The sequence below is a fragment of the Sinocyclocheilus anshuiensis genome, unplaced genomic scaffold (assembly GCF_001515605.1).
Source record: "Sinocyclocheilus anshuiensis isolate Anshui unplaced genomic scaffold, SAMN03320099.WGS_v1.1 scaffold745, whole genome shotgun sequence".
Classification (NCBI taxonomy): domain Eukaryota; kingdom Metazoa; phylum Chordata; class Actinopteri; order Cypriniformes; family Cyprinidae; genus Sinocyclocheilus; species Sinocyclocheilus anshuiensis.
In genome coordinates this window covers 1,052,582-1,066,750 of record NW_015540128.1, presented here as the reverse complement: position 1 = coordinate 1,066,750, position 14,169 = coordinate 1,052,582, and the positions used below count along the sequence as shown (strand labels likewise).

Sequence of the window (14,169 nt, the reverse complement as noted above, 5' to 3'; positions counted from 1 at the left end):
GGCCCTAGTACTGAGCCTTGAGGTACTCCATACTGCACTTGTGATTGATATGATACCTCTTCATTCACTGCTACGAATTGATGGCGGTCAGATAAGTACGATTTGAACCATGCTAATGCACTTCCATTAATGCCAACAAAGTTTTCTAGTCTTTTCAAAAGAATGTCGTGGTCAATAGTGTCGAACGCAGCACTAAGATCCAGTAGCACTAATAGAGAGATACAACCACGATCAGATGATAAGAGCAGGTCATTTGTAACTCTAATGAGAGCAGTCTCAGTACTATGATACGGTCTAAATCCTGACTGGAAATCCTCACAGATACCATTTTTCTCTAAGAAGGAATATAATTGTGAGGATACTACCTTTTCTAATATCTTGGACAGAAAAGGGAGATTCGAGATCAGTCTGTAATTAACTAATTCTCTAGGATCAAGTTGTTGTTTTTTTTAAACGAGTGTTAATTACAGCCAGTTTGAAGGTTTTTGGGACATATCCTGATTGAAGAGACACTTTTGGAAGTGAGCTGAACTGAATGATGACATCACTGAATCATCAATGAACTGACTTCAGCTGGAAAAAATGAATGTTATTGTCCTCTTGCATTATTGAAACTATTTTCCTGTTGACACTGTAAAGCTCCTTTGACACAATCAATATTGTATAAAGCGCTATATAAATAAAGGTAAAAAAATATATCCTAATGACATTGACAAATTAATAATATTCAGAAGAGGATCTATGACTTCTGGAAGCACCTCTTTTAGTAGCTTAGATTGAATAGGATCTATTGTACAAGTAGGTTTTGATGAGAGAATGAGTGGAAATGTTTCTCAGGGGATCTATAGCACACTATCTGATGTGATACTGTAGCGGACTACAGGAATCAGCATCAAACAGATAAGAGAACTCAATTTCCATATTTGATGGATGTGACTGATGTGAGCTGGGTTTAGACCGTCATGAGACAGGTTAGTTTTAGCCGCCCGCCCCACTCTCCACTACATATTTGGTTCACAACATTATTTCTATAAATATATCTATAAATGTCATTATTACTTAAATGACCCCAAATAAAAAATACTAAACTAAACAGACTGGTTTCATAGCTCCTAGAAGAGAGTTTGTTTAATCTGATGGTGGAAAGGCATTGGTCAACGAACTATCTTCAAGGTTATGAGTAACACGCAGCATGTTAATGAACTTCATTTTTGTGATGATCAAAACACGGGTGTTGAGCTCATGCTGCTGTTGCGTTTACCCTCACACACATTCACCATAATAGTTACTACAGTTATTAGCCATCCTTTTCATAAACATTCCAATGATAGAGAAATCAAAGAGATTCTGAAAAAGACTCTTACACAGTTTGAATCATTTATCATATTTATTTGTTATGATCCGAGTGTAGTAATTCATATTTTGGAGGAAACATTCATTATTGTGGTATAGAGTTTTGTAAGGGTTGTGCCTTGGACCATATATACAGCTATTGACCATATATACAATCATCTTCCAATAAGTGTGTCAGTACAAGACCGTAATAAAGCGTGACATTTAGATGACACTGAAACTCATTCAAGCACAAGCTCAGCTCAAGAATGAGAGTGTTGTATTGAAACAGTCAAACACATGAACAATGCACTGTGACGTAAGGCAACTATGAATGAAGTTTTCCCAGCAAAAAAATCTATTTTTACCCATGTGGCTTAAATTGATTCCACGATTATTAAAGTTTTGTAAATAATAAATGAATCAGTAAGGGGTGAAAAACAACAGCGAACAGCGCAAAGCCCTTTGATATGTGACTAAGGCTACTGAAAATGTGTTTAGTGAAGTCCAGTTTGGTCATCTTAGTACATTCATCAAATCAAAACAAACTAGTCAGTATAAATTCTAGAGGTTTAAATTAGAAAAAACATTTAATAACAGAATAAACACTGATCTGCTGCCATTTCAACAAATCTGCAGATAATGAGAACCTGATTTACTGAAGCGTTTGTCACAGAGTCAGCATCAGCTCCAGCGTCGGTCGAGTCTCTCGTGCACCGGGGCTCATCTGGCATCCAAGCGCATGGACTATTTTCACAAGTGCTAGTTACTCTGACCGAATCAGATGAATTCAACGCTGCAAACGATCACACCTGAATCCTCTCACGCAGTTATTGAGTTAGTTCTGCTCTGAAGCGGATGATCCTCTCCTGAAACGACATTCGGTTCCACAAAGATCTGTGACTAGAACCGACATCGACACCTCCAGAAGCTACACCTCATTCTGTCCATCTGAACCTCCTTCAGTCAAAGAGAACACGGTCACACACATTCAGAACACAAGTCATGATTGACAGAAGAATTAAAACCCCTAAAGGAAAAGCTAAAACCACTTAAAACCGTGACACTCTCTCTCGCTCGACTTCCCTCACAACGCACCGATGGTCTCTATTCCTTTCAGGACGTCGTAGATCTCTTTGGGCAGGACAACGTAGCTGTCTCCCAGCGCCGTGTCCCTCTGGACCTCGCTCATGGCTCTGAAGCGCTCCAGCTGCCTCTCCTGCCGCCTGCACTTCTGCTGCACCATCTTCAGTCTCTTGCGCAGCTTCTCCATCTGCTCCTGCAGCTGCTCGATGCATCTCTTCTGCTGCAGCGTGTCCTCCACCGTGTAGTTGTGGTCGCAGGAGACGAAGGCGCTGGTGTGGAGGAGCGGAGCGGGCTCGGCTTCAGACGGACACACCGCTGCATCAGACAGCGGCAGGCTCAGAGGAAAGGCCAAGTCTGCGCTGAAGCTCTCCTCCAGAGACGCTGCCTGAGAACAACCCAGAGCAAATGATCAGCTTTACAGGGCTCATATTAGAGCTGGGCAAAAAAACTGAAATCTCGACTTTTTCAGAACGTTTGACCAATTCTTGATTTCTACAATTTTAACTACCCTAGAGAAGAATAAATATACTAAAATGCATTTGAAATAAATTTATTTCATGCTAAGTATTCTACAAATACATTTACTTATTCATGTACTTGATAAAAATACCCTGCAATTGTACTTTTAGAATACTAAACTGGTATACTTCAATTGTGCTAAAGTGGAACTATTGCAAGTATACTTCAGGTACACTTTAAATATCTTGACTGATTTTATTCAAAGGTCATACAATCCTAATCAATAGTGACATTAAAACACATTTTAGGCTTAATATTAAGAAATGTGCATTGTGCACAAGTGATACTAAAATAAAGTTTAATTATAATTTTTTATATCAGTAAGTCTCGTGTGATATGTCAGTAAACATGTTAATAGATTTGAACTATACTTAGTATGAAATAAATGTGTTTTAAATATATGACTTTTTTTACTAGGGTAGTCAACTTGAATAATGTATCTACAACATGAATCAAGTAACTTTTTCTTTATTAACCTTCTAACTACAGAAAATTCTATTCCAAGTGCATCACACAATGAGTTGTCAACATGATGTAAATGTTATTCTTTGCACAAAAGATGCATGAAATACCACTACATCTTGTACAAACTTGTCTTATGCATATTATATGCTCAGAAATAATACGAGGAAAATGCTTTAAAAAAAATTCTCGAAAGTCAAGGTAATTCAAACTCAAAATGACTGAATGACTGAATTAACTATAAATGTTCTGTAAAAACAATGAACAGCAGCTTTCAGTCTGTCACCGTGATGCACACATGAAATATCAGTCATACCGCAGTACTTCTTTACAGGTTTTTTTATTCGACTGCGCTGCTTTTCCATTGTTTTTCTGTGTAAACATGGACGTGTTTGACTGTTGTGCTCGCGTCTTAATGCATGAAACAGCAGTCTAAAAACATGCAACGCTCAAGTTAACAGAAGTTCACTCCCATGTTTTCCTGTTCCACTGCTCGCGTCTTTGTCAACACAAAACTGCATTCTGTGTGAATGGCTCCTAGCGATATGAGTTTTTCCTATTTAATACTGTGAAGCTGCTTTGACACAATCTGTATTGTTAATAAATAAATAAATAAAGGTGACTTGCATCACATCACGTGCGCTGACATGCAGTTGGATCGTTCTTTTCTCTTTACTGTTATCATTGGCATATTGCCAAAGTGTCTAATTCTAACGTTTGGTAATATTTCTATATTTAAAATTGCGATTCCTCGATTTATAAAAAATAAAATCGTGGCAAAACATTAAATTCAAATTAATCAATAAAATCATAAAAATCTCCCAGCTCTAACTCACATGATGGGAAATCGAAGGCCGTGTCCCGAATGGAGCGCTTGATGCAGACCTGCGCTCACAGCATTTGGGACAGGGCCGTGTTTTACCTGATCTTTGGAAAAATGAGAGTTTGAAACATTCTGTAACTTTCATAACGCCTCGTCCCCAGTCCATCCGTCTCAAATAACCCAATCACAGGAGTTCAATGCTAAACTCCAATAACTCAAACCACACTCTATCATTGCCATTTACGTTTCAAATGCATCCCGGGTAAAAGTGAAAGACGTCTGCTCATCTGACACCCAACCCTTGTACTGAAACAACAGTTTTACACCAGTTATACCAGCTGGGAATGACATTAATGAGTCCATTAACCCAAAATATAAACTCATTAACTGGCAAACTCACTGTCATTTACTTGTGAGACTCACTTTAAGCTGTGCTTGGCTGGACATTACAGACATCAAATAAGAGCAATGAGTCTGAATATCTGTCAGAACCAATGAGATTCGAGGAGGAGGAGACAGTTTTACTGAAATCTTCCAATGGATCGTATGACTTCAGAAAACTGTAGATACAGTGGGTACGGAAAGTATTCAGACCCCCTTAAATTTTTCATAATCAAACACAGCTGGACTCAAATGAAGGTGTAGAACCATCTCAAGGATGATCAGAAGAAATGGACAGCACCTGAGTTAAATATATGAGTGTCACAGCAAAGGGTCTGAATACTTAGGACCATGTGATATTTCAGTTTTTCTTTTTTAATAAATCTGCAAAAATGTCAACAATTCTGTGTTTTTCTGTCAATATGGGGTGCTGTGTGTACATTAATGAGGAAAAAAAAATTAACTTAAATGATTTTAGCAAATGGCTGCAATATAACAAAGAGTGAAAAATTTAAGGGGGTCTGAATACTTTCCATACCCACTGTATACTGTATTGGGCACAAGTGCTACAGGTCACTTTAATGATCCATTCTGGAGCTTTTCTGGAGCCCATATTGGATAATTTCTGATAATCTTCCGATAACAGATTATCAGGAAAAAATACAAATGTACTGAAATGATGAAACAACACCTTTAAATGCTCATTAAAGTTAGTTCAGGTGTAAATCTGTGCGCAGTAGGGATGGGATGATTCCCAGATTCGCTCGGTGCTTCGGCATTAACAAGTTAACAATGCGATGCATCAATTTAAAAAAGTGTGCATCGGATACAAGTTGGCATTTATATCGCGATGCATCGTTTCTAACACCTTTGCTTCGGCAAAAAAAATAATTACTAGTGGATGTGCTATACGTTTATTGTTTAGAAAGTGACTAATATTTTATGTGTAAAATATGTTTATGTCTCTCTCATCACTGCTTCTGTGTGAATATGACGCATCACAACACGACGGAGACCGAGGAAAAGCAGGGATTCAAGTCCTTACTGTCGATCATGGATCAATCGATCCACCATAGCGAATATATCTGTGCTGTTTAATGCATTTGAGACGTTGTGTTTTCCTCAGTGCATAACTGACATCACAGGTATATTCTTCATCTGTGAATGTTAGAAAGTCACGCAAACATATCCGTTTCGCTGTCAGGAGCAGGCGAGTGAACGAGTGCTGCTGAACGCTAAACAGACGGAGCGGAATAGAATTATAGAGCAATAATTCTGAGTAAAATATGCAGTTTGCTAAAATATTTGTTGATGGACATTAAATGTGCCTTTTGTAGAAGTTTAAACCTACATATAAGTGTATTTTTATGATAGCACTGACTGTAAAGGGAGTATTGTAATGGGTAAATCAAATGTAAGCTAATACAGTCTTAATTACTAAGCTCAAATTAGTTAATGTTTCTAATAGCAGTTTTAAATGTAGTATTTTTCTTTATTTTAACTTTTAATTGAGTGATTTTAATGCTTTAAAGAGCAATTTTAGATTGTAATGTTCAGCTAACTATAAAGGTACAGCTGTCATATAAGCAGAGAGAAAGGCTGCATGGCTAGAATAGTGTGTGATATCAATGCGTTCCTGTTGGTCAGTGTTAGAGGAGCGCAGTTAGCCTGCTCCTGACCAGGTTAGTTTCCAGCATGAGTTATCACAGTGCCTGAGCTCGATCTTTGTTAAATTTGCTTTATGGAACCTAATCATGTGACAATGAGTCAGACTAACTGAAATGAGCCTGGCTTATTTGGTAAACTAGTTTTATGAAACCAGCATCGAGGCGTTAGAAGTCAGAGGACACTCAAGTTAATTTATGACTTGCTGTCTGTCTGAACCAAAGAAATAAATGTGATCATATTTTTTCCATTGCATCGTATTGCATGCAATCGCATTGTGTTGAATCGAAATCGTAATGGGGTGAACCGTATCGTATCGGCCTCAGTACTGAGATGCACATCCCTACAGTTTTTCTTTTGGCGTTTCTAGTTTGAGAGCACGACTAACACTACACTCTGTCGTGTGACGTCACGTATAGCACACATCTGCATATCACCCAAAGACACGAGAGCTTTGGATTGCTTCTGGCCTCGCTGTGTGAGTAAAGGAGCGGCACCTGCATCTGCAGTCTGCTGGAGGAGAAGAGCGAGGGCACGGCGTGGTCCTTCAGCACACGGTTGTTGCACTCGTGTTTGAAGCAGTCTCTGGTGAAGTGCTGAGAGCAGATGTTGCTGTACTTGCTGGGCTTGAAGTTTCTTCTCTTCATAGCGGCCAGCCATTTCCCACAGACGTCCGGCCGGGCCAGAGGAAACCTGTGCAGGTGACGACAAACACCAGATTACATGCAATCACTAATAACCTCAGGATGGACTAATTCAGACCATCATCAAATCACTTGATTGTCACTCAGCTATTTACCCGAAAGTAAAGGAAAGAGAGAATCTACTCAATACTTCAGTGGAGGAGAACATACTGTACAGACAACCCGCACAGCAAGCGCTTAATACACAGGAATATAACAAACACAACATTTACAACAAGACCTAAGACGGCTAACATCTCTGTGTGCTGACATATCTTCATCATGCCCACAAGTACTGTCAATATTGTTTTTAATTAAGTCTAAGTAAAATAAGGCTTCGCTTAATTTCAGCAATTTCATGTGCATCGCATTTGCTGTCATCAAAAATAATGTTTAAATGTTTTACTCGCCCTCACGTATGACTTTCACAAAAGAAGATACTCTGAAGAATGCTGGGAAGTGTATGAATAACAAACCACTGAGACATTTCTCAAAATACGTTACCTTATTTTATTTTCCACAAAAGAAAGTCACACTGAAGCTACATGAGAGGAAATAAGTGAAGTCAGAATGATCGCTTACATTATTGCATCACTGAAAACTAGTGGACACAATAAAAATATCGTGCCTCAAAACACATTAAAGATGACGTTCCAGCTGATCTTTACTGAGAAACACATGACTGAGAAACTAAACTAAAGCAAACTAACACTACAGCTGATTAAGTCTACATCAAAAATAATGTTTAAATGTTTTACTCGCCCTCACGTATGACTTTCACAAAAGAAGATACTCTGAAGAATGCTGGGAAGTGTATGAATAACAAACCACTGAGACATTTCTCAAAATACGTTACCTTATTTTATTTTCCACAAAAGAAAGTCACACTGAAGCTACATGAGAGGAAATAAGTGAAGTCAGAATGATCGCTTACATTATTGCATCACTGAAAACTAGTGGACACAATAAAAATATCGTGCCTCAAAACACATTAAAGATGACGTTCCAGCTGATCTTTACTGAGAAACACATGAAGCTTGCGCCAATAAAGCCGCTGATGTGAACTAAACTAAAGCAAACTAACACTACAGCTGATTAAGTCTAGTTTAACATGAGCAAAGCCACCAGAGAACTGTGGAAACAAAACAACAAGATGCTGCGACTGACTCGATAGAAACACGCAGGAGTGGAGCTCACTTATGAAAGGAGATGTTTTTATCTTTGTGGTATCTGTTTTTGCATCCGTAGGCCGAGCAGGACTGAACCATGTTTCCCTGCGATCTGAAATATGAAGATCAGGAATAATCTTCGCTGGGAACAGGATCCCGTCGCCTGCACTTTACATGGCTGACTGAGCGAGTTCTCGTTCGGCGAGGTTCGGTGAGATTCGGTGAGGTTAGGCGAGGTTCGGTGAGATTCGGCGAGGTTCTTGTTTCTCCAGCAGGCGGCGCTCTGCGGCTCATAAAGCATCTCACGACGGGTTCTGTCTTTCTGCAGACATTTAAACTCCAAGTGTTATAATCTTTTACAAATATTAAGAACAGTACCTAACATACACAGGCAAATCTTCCCCAGCAATCGCTATAAAGTCATTTGTAAACACACACATGTCCAGTGATCTCAGTCGACTGTGATTGGTCGATCCTGTGCAGCGCGGAGAAAAGTAACAGATATCAGGTGACCGCCTGCAACAGTCCGGACAGTCATTACACCGGATCAATGGCATTTGCCTGCTTTTTGCACAGTCAACAGTAACATTTTAAAATAGGATAATTATTATTTAGACCCATCTTACCTGACAAGTTAAAGCGGAAGCTTTCCATTCATCGCTTCATGATCATTTCCATTCAACACGCTTATTTTATTTCAGTGCTTGAGCTGCGTGAGAATCCCTCGGATCTGATTGGCCGTTGACGGGAAAGGTTCTGTATGACGACAGCAGGAGGTCATCAGGTCACTGCTGCGATCTAAATATTGGATGACCTGGTGATGCGTTTGCTGATATATGTACATTAATATTGATCGAACCAGGAAAACAGTGCAGGAGCTTTACATATATATTATTAATTGTGCTCCCATACACATATGCTATTCCCTGGATATCTTTAAGTGTTGATAATTAATGAGGTGGCATAATCCAATCACAGAAGCATCTGACAGAGTCACATAGAGACTGAGAGCATCATGAGTGTTTGAGTCCTCCGTCTCTCGCCTGTGTGAAGAAGATGAACTCCATCCTCAGCATTGGGCTTATATGGCACATATGGCCAAATATATATGTACCACTTGTTTTCAGACCCTTCATTAATATTCATGTCGTCAATATTTCTGCTAAGTTATCTTGAAGCTATATTTCAGAAGTCAGAAAGAGCTTTATTACCAACAAGCATGTTTACACACACAAGGAATTTGACTTGGCGACAGGAAAGTACGGACATAGTGCAAACATACATGATACAACAGGCATGCGTAGTATAGAGATGGAATATAACACTAATATAAGAAAAACTGAAAATGAATGTACAGATACGTTATAAGTGTACAGTTTACAAATGTACAATTTTCATATTCTATGTATAAATGTGTCAGTTATGATGGACAATATATAGTTATGAATGTTTTAATCGTTCAGGCTGACTATAGCCTGCGGGAAAAAACTGATTCAGCCAAAAATGAAGATTCTCTTATCGTGTCATTAGAGATATACATGAAGATTTTTAGAAAAATACATGTAAAATTTAGGGGGGCGGGGGTTATAATCATTTTATATTAGTGGGTAAAAGAAGGCAGAAGTATTTTTTGTCAGCTTTCTTCATCTTATTTATTAGAAACGTTTCGTTAGATCTCACAGAACGTGAAGTCCTTATCTGTCATTCATGTTAGATTGACTGCAGAGCACAGATGTTTTTGTGAGAGGTGCAGCTTCATTCTGAACATTCTTTGGATTGAGAGTATAAATCGCTCCAGCATCTGTCGTGTTGTGCAGAGGTGCATCACACTCTACATGTGTGTGTAAACAGGAAAAGAGACCCGCAGAACAGGAAACCCGGTGTGTGTGATAGCAGACGCTTGTTTACTCACAAGGAACGAGTGTGAGACGTGCAGCAGCTCAAACACACACTATACCTGCGTCTGCCTGATTTCTGCTGCTTCACTGAAAACATCTAGTGAGGTATGTCAGCTTTTACACTTATGAAACAACTCGGTTTACAGTCATAAGCATTTCAGCTTTGTGTTTCAGTGCTTTGACACAGATGTGTGTTTGTCACACTGGCAATGCAGTTTCATGCTCTCTCTCTCTCTCGGAGAATGAAAAATTCATTCAGTTTGTCTCATTATTACAGGTGGATCACAAACAATTAGAATATCATGAAAAAGTAAAAACATTTTTGTAACATTTCAAAAAGTGAAACTTTTTTGAGTTTTGGATTGTTGACTTTCGTGAGCTGTAAGCTCTAATCATCAAAATTAAAACAAAAAAACTTTTGAAATGTTTTACTTTACATGTAGTGAATCTAGAATATATGAAAGTTTAACTTTTTGAAATAAGTTAGAAAAAAAATGAACTTTTTCACGATATTCTAATTTTTTGAGATTCACCTGTATATGTGCATCCTGAATATAATATCCTGTTTTATCAAAGAGTTGGTTCAAATAAGAAAATGAACTTTAAGTTGACAACCCAAAGTTGTCAGTGAGTAGCTTTGGCTTTGTGTGTGTTTATTATACTGTACTAACTTAAATGACACCGTTAGGAGAGCAAACCTTCATTATGATGAATCCTATGAGCGACGGAATAAACGTCTGTGGTCTGTTGCACCACGAGAGGGCAGTGAAGCTTCACAGAAGCCTGTATTTTCCTCTTAATGTCGATCGGAAGGCCTGCTGAAGCCCAGGACACTTCATATGCAATGGATTAGACTGATTATAGAATTCATAGCTCAGTGCGTGTATATTTCATTTAAACGTGCTAGAAATAGAGCACTAAGTCAAGCATTTAGTGAGTATTTAACCCCGATCCAGAACTCATGACACACTTGTGTCTGAAGTCTGTCGCACGGTTTCCCTCAGGCATAAACACACTCATAAGACCAGTTTCTTTCCAAGCACTTCTTTGGCGGCGCTGGTTTTAATCTGAACTAAAAATGTACAAAGTCTCCAAATCCACATGGTTTGAAATCAAAGTGTGGAAATGAGGACGCTTGGCTTCTCACCGGGGCTATTTCAGTGTCTCATATATTCGCATGTCTCTATTGACATCTAATTACAGTAATACCCACCTACACCAGGAATTACAGCAGATAAGGCTCTCAGATGGCAGCTAGTACTGTCAGCCGCTGGTGTTGGTGTGCCGTTCTCAGAGAGCGAAGCGAAGATATCATGGCTTGATTCTGCTGTGGAGATGTGTGTCCAATCAGAGCGAGATCTGCATGTTTGGTGGCGTTTGAGCGATGCACACGGATGTGGTTTGATGGATGGATGCAGATCCAGAAGAGCGCTTGACAGAACGCCCACTGCTTCTCCAGACGCTCACTGATCGCAGATCCTCAGGAATAGTGTGGAGAGAAAACAGACAGATCTCTGGGGTCTTCTAGGGGACTAGAGGGAAGTCGTGGCCTAATGGTTGGGGGAGTCGTGGCCTAATGGTTAGAGAGTCGGACTCGTAACCCAAAGGTTGTGGGTTCGAGTCTCGTACCGGCAGGAATTGTAGGGGGGGGGGTGAATGTACATCGCTCTCTCCCACCTTCAATACCACGACTGAGGTGCCCTTGAGCAAGGCACCGAACCCCCAACTGCTCCCCGGGCGCCGCAGCAGAAATGGCTGCCCACTGCTCCGGGTGTGTGTTCACTGCTGTGTGTGTGCACTTAGGATGGGATAATAGGAGAGAGCGGGAGGCTGCCGCTTGATCCAGACACAGAAACGAACATTCCCGTGTCTGTCTGCGCTCCAGGCGCTCGCCGGCAAAGATGTTCAAAATGCTTAATTTAATTATCAACAACATTCTGCCGGCTTCAAGGCAAACACATTTCACATTAGAATAAAAGTAATTAGAAAGGAAAGGAGTTTTTGTGAAGCACGCTGTTTTGGTGACGCATCTGTTGTCTGCTTGTGTTACTGTAAGCAGCACCTGCGGGGGTCTGTGGCTTCGTCTGGGTGACTCTTGTGGGGTTCAAATACACGTTGCAATCTTTTGATAGCAAGAATTGGTCAGAAGGTCATCATTTACTGTCTTTTCTCTCCAGACCAGCGAGACGATGTGCCGTTTCAATGACATAAGCTTCCTTAGACAGAACATGGCTTCACTGATTTCGACAAAACCTGTAGAATCTGTATTCGTGAATGTATTAATATTGAACAGTACTGTGAACAATTAAGCCTTACATTTCTAAAGCAGCTTCTTTACTTTCTGTGCTCGCAGACACACACTCTCACACACACACACACACACACACACACACACTCAGTGAGTGGACTCTGAGAACATGAGCTCAGGCAGCTGATGTCATTGCTGCTGATAACAGCTTTCAGATGTGTTTTTGTGCGCTGCGGCCAGCACAAGGGCGATTTATTCCATTACACACTACACAGGCATCAAGGCCTGTGCCAAATAACCTCGCAGTGATGTCACAGTGGATGTGTGGGGTTACACGGGATGCCGCGGAGCGCCGTGATGCTTCACACAGAGAAGGTGGATCACGTCACTACTACAGTGCTTTTCTCATTCACAGTCAAGCACATTCAAGATAAAACACGTCAGGATTACACTTCAAAATCACTTTCAGTTTCAGCTGCTGTTTATGGTGGCTTTTCTATTATTTTCAATTATTGTTTGATGTCTAACATTTGGAGACAGATTGAATGCTTGTCCAAAAACGCTTCGAAGTAATCTATTACTGTTTGGCTTTCTTTAATAGAATAAGTGGCTCTATGTGAGACGAGAGCTAAAGGTCTTTCTGTTAAACCCCTCGCTAGCTCAATCTCATCTTTCGTCAGAAGGGTTCTCATGGATACCGGGAAAATATTTGGATAAATGTAACACAGGGCTGCGCTAGCATTAAGAGCATTAAGAGCGATGCTCTCATCAGGAGAGCGTGACCCTCCAGTGTGAGGTAATCGCTGGAGACCTGATGAAATCAATACTGTAAAAACAAACTGCTTCACGTTTCAAAGAGGTTTGCTGCCATGGCTCCGTGATTAAAAATGTTTTCTAACCTTACTTTCCAAAACACCGCTTTAGTCCCGTTAGTGCTCGGTTCAAATGTGAACACTGATAAAGTGAGCAGTGTGATGTATGTAATGCAGAAGTGTGAAAATCAACCACAAAACCTGTCATACACTCTTAAAAATAAAGGTGCTTCACGATGCCATAGAAGAACCTTTTTTGTCTACATAGTTCCATAAAGAACCTTTAACATCTGAAGAAGCTTTCTGTTTCACAAAAGCTTCTTTGTGGCGAGAGAAGGTTCTTCAGATTATAAAAAGGTAAGAAAGAGATGGTTCTTTAAAGAACTTTTGACTGAATGGTTCTTTGTGGAACCAAAAATAGTTCTTCTATGGCATCGCTGTGAAGAACCTTTTAAGCACCTTTATTTGTAAACGTCAATTTTTGAATAAATAAATAAATAATCTTTCCATTGATGTATGGTTTATTAGGATCGGACAATATTTGGCTGAGATACAGCTATTTGAAAATCTGGAATCTGAGGGTGCAAAAAAATCTAAATATTGAGAAAATCATCTTTAAAGTTGTTCAAATGAAGTTCTTAGCAATGCATATTACTAATCAAAAATTAAGTTTTGATATATTTACAGTAGGAGATTTACAAAATATCTTCATGGAACATGATCTTTACTTAATATCCTAATGATTTTTGGCATAAAAGAAAAATGTATAATTTTGACCCATACAATGTATTGTTGGCTATTGCTACAAATATACCCCAGCGACTTAATACTGCTTTTGTGCTGCAGGGACACACACTGAACTCTGGATCACCTGCATCACTCAGTGCTTTCGTTTGTCTGTGCGCTCTGTTATTTCTGATGCAGTAGAAGATTGATTTGTGTTTGACTTTGTAAAGCTTGTCCTACTAAAAAAAGATCTGAAGTGACAGAAAAATGTTAATGAGCTGTTAATGCCCTCATGAATCCTACAGGTTATTCCAGTTTAACGGAAAGACTAATTATATGTACACAAGCCTGCTTGAGGTTTGATG

The 14,169-nt window shown here is 39.5% G+C and overlaps 1 protein-coding gene across 4 annotated transcripts; it reads right to left on the bottom strand.

The window, feature by feature from the left end:
* Positions 1-1,368: 1,368 nt before the first annotated feature.
* On the bottom strand, positions 1,369-8,840 carry thap1 (THAP domain containing, apoptosis associated protein 1). 4 transcript variants are annotated; one of them, XM_016484532.1, is made up of 5 exons: positions 8,747-8,840; positions 8,149-8,442; positions 6,766-6,961; positions 2,431-2,803; positions 1,369-2,201 (listed from the first exon to the last, which is right to left on the bottom strand). In XM_016484532.1, exons 2-5 carry the CDS (start codon positions 8,217-8,219, stop codon positions 2,155-2,157), a joined length of 687 nt encoding a protein of 228 aa, XP_016340018.1. In that variant the 5' UTR covers positions 8,220-8,442; positions 8,747-8,840; the 3' UTR covers positions 1,369-2,154. The 4 variants fall into 4 exon arrangements, with proteins under 4 accessions (XP_016340018.1, XP_016340019.1, XP_016340016.1 ...); XM_016484533.1 differs by lacking the exon at positions 8,149-8,442; XM_016484530.1 differs by lacking the exons at positions 8,149-8,442; positions 8,747-8,840 and adding an exon at positions 7,068-7,213.
* Between the last annotated feature and the right edge of the window lie 5,329 nt (positions 8,841-14,169).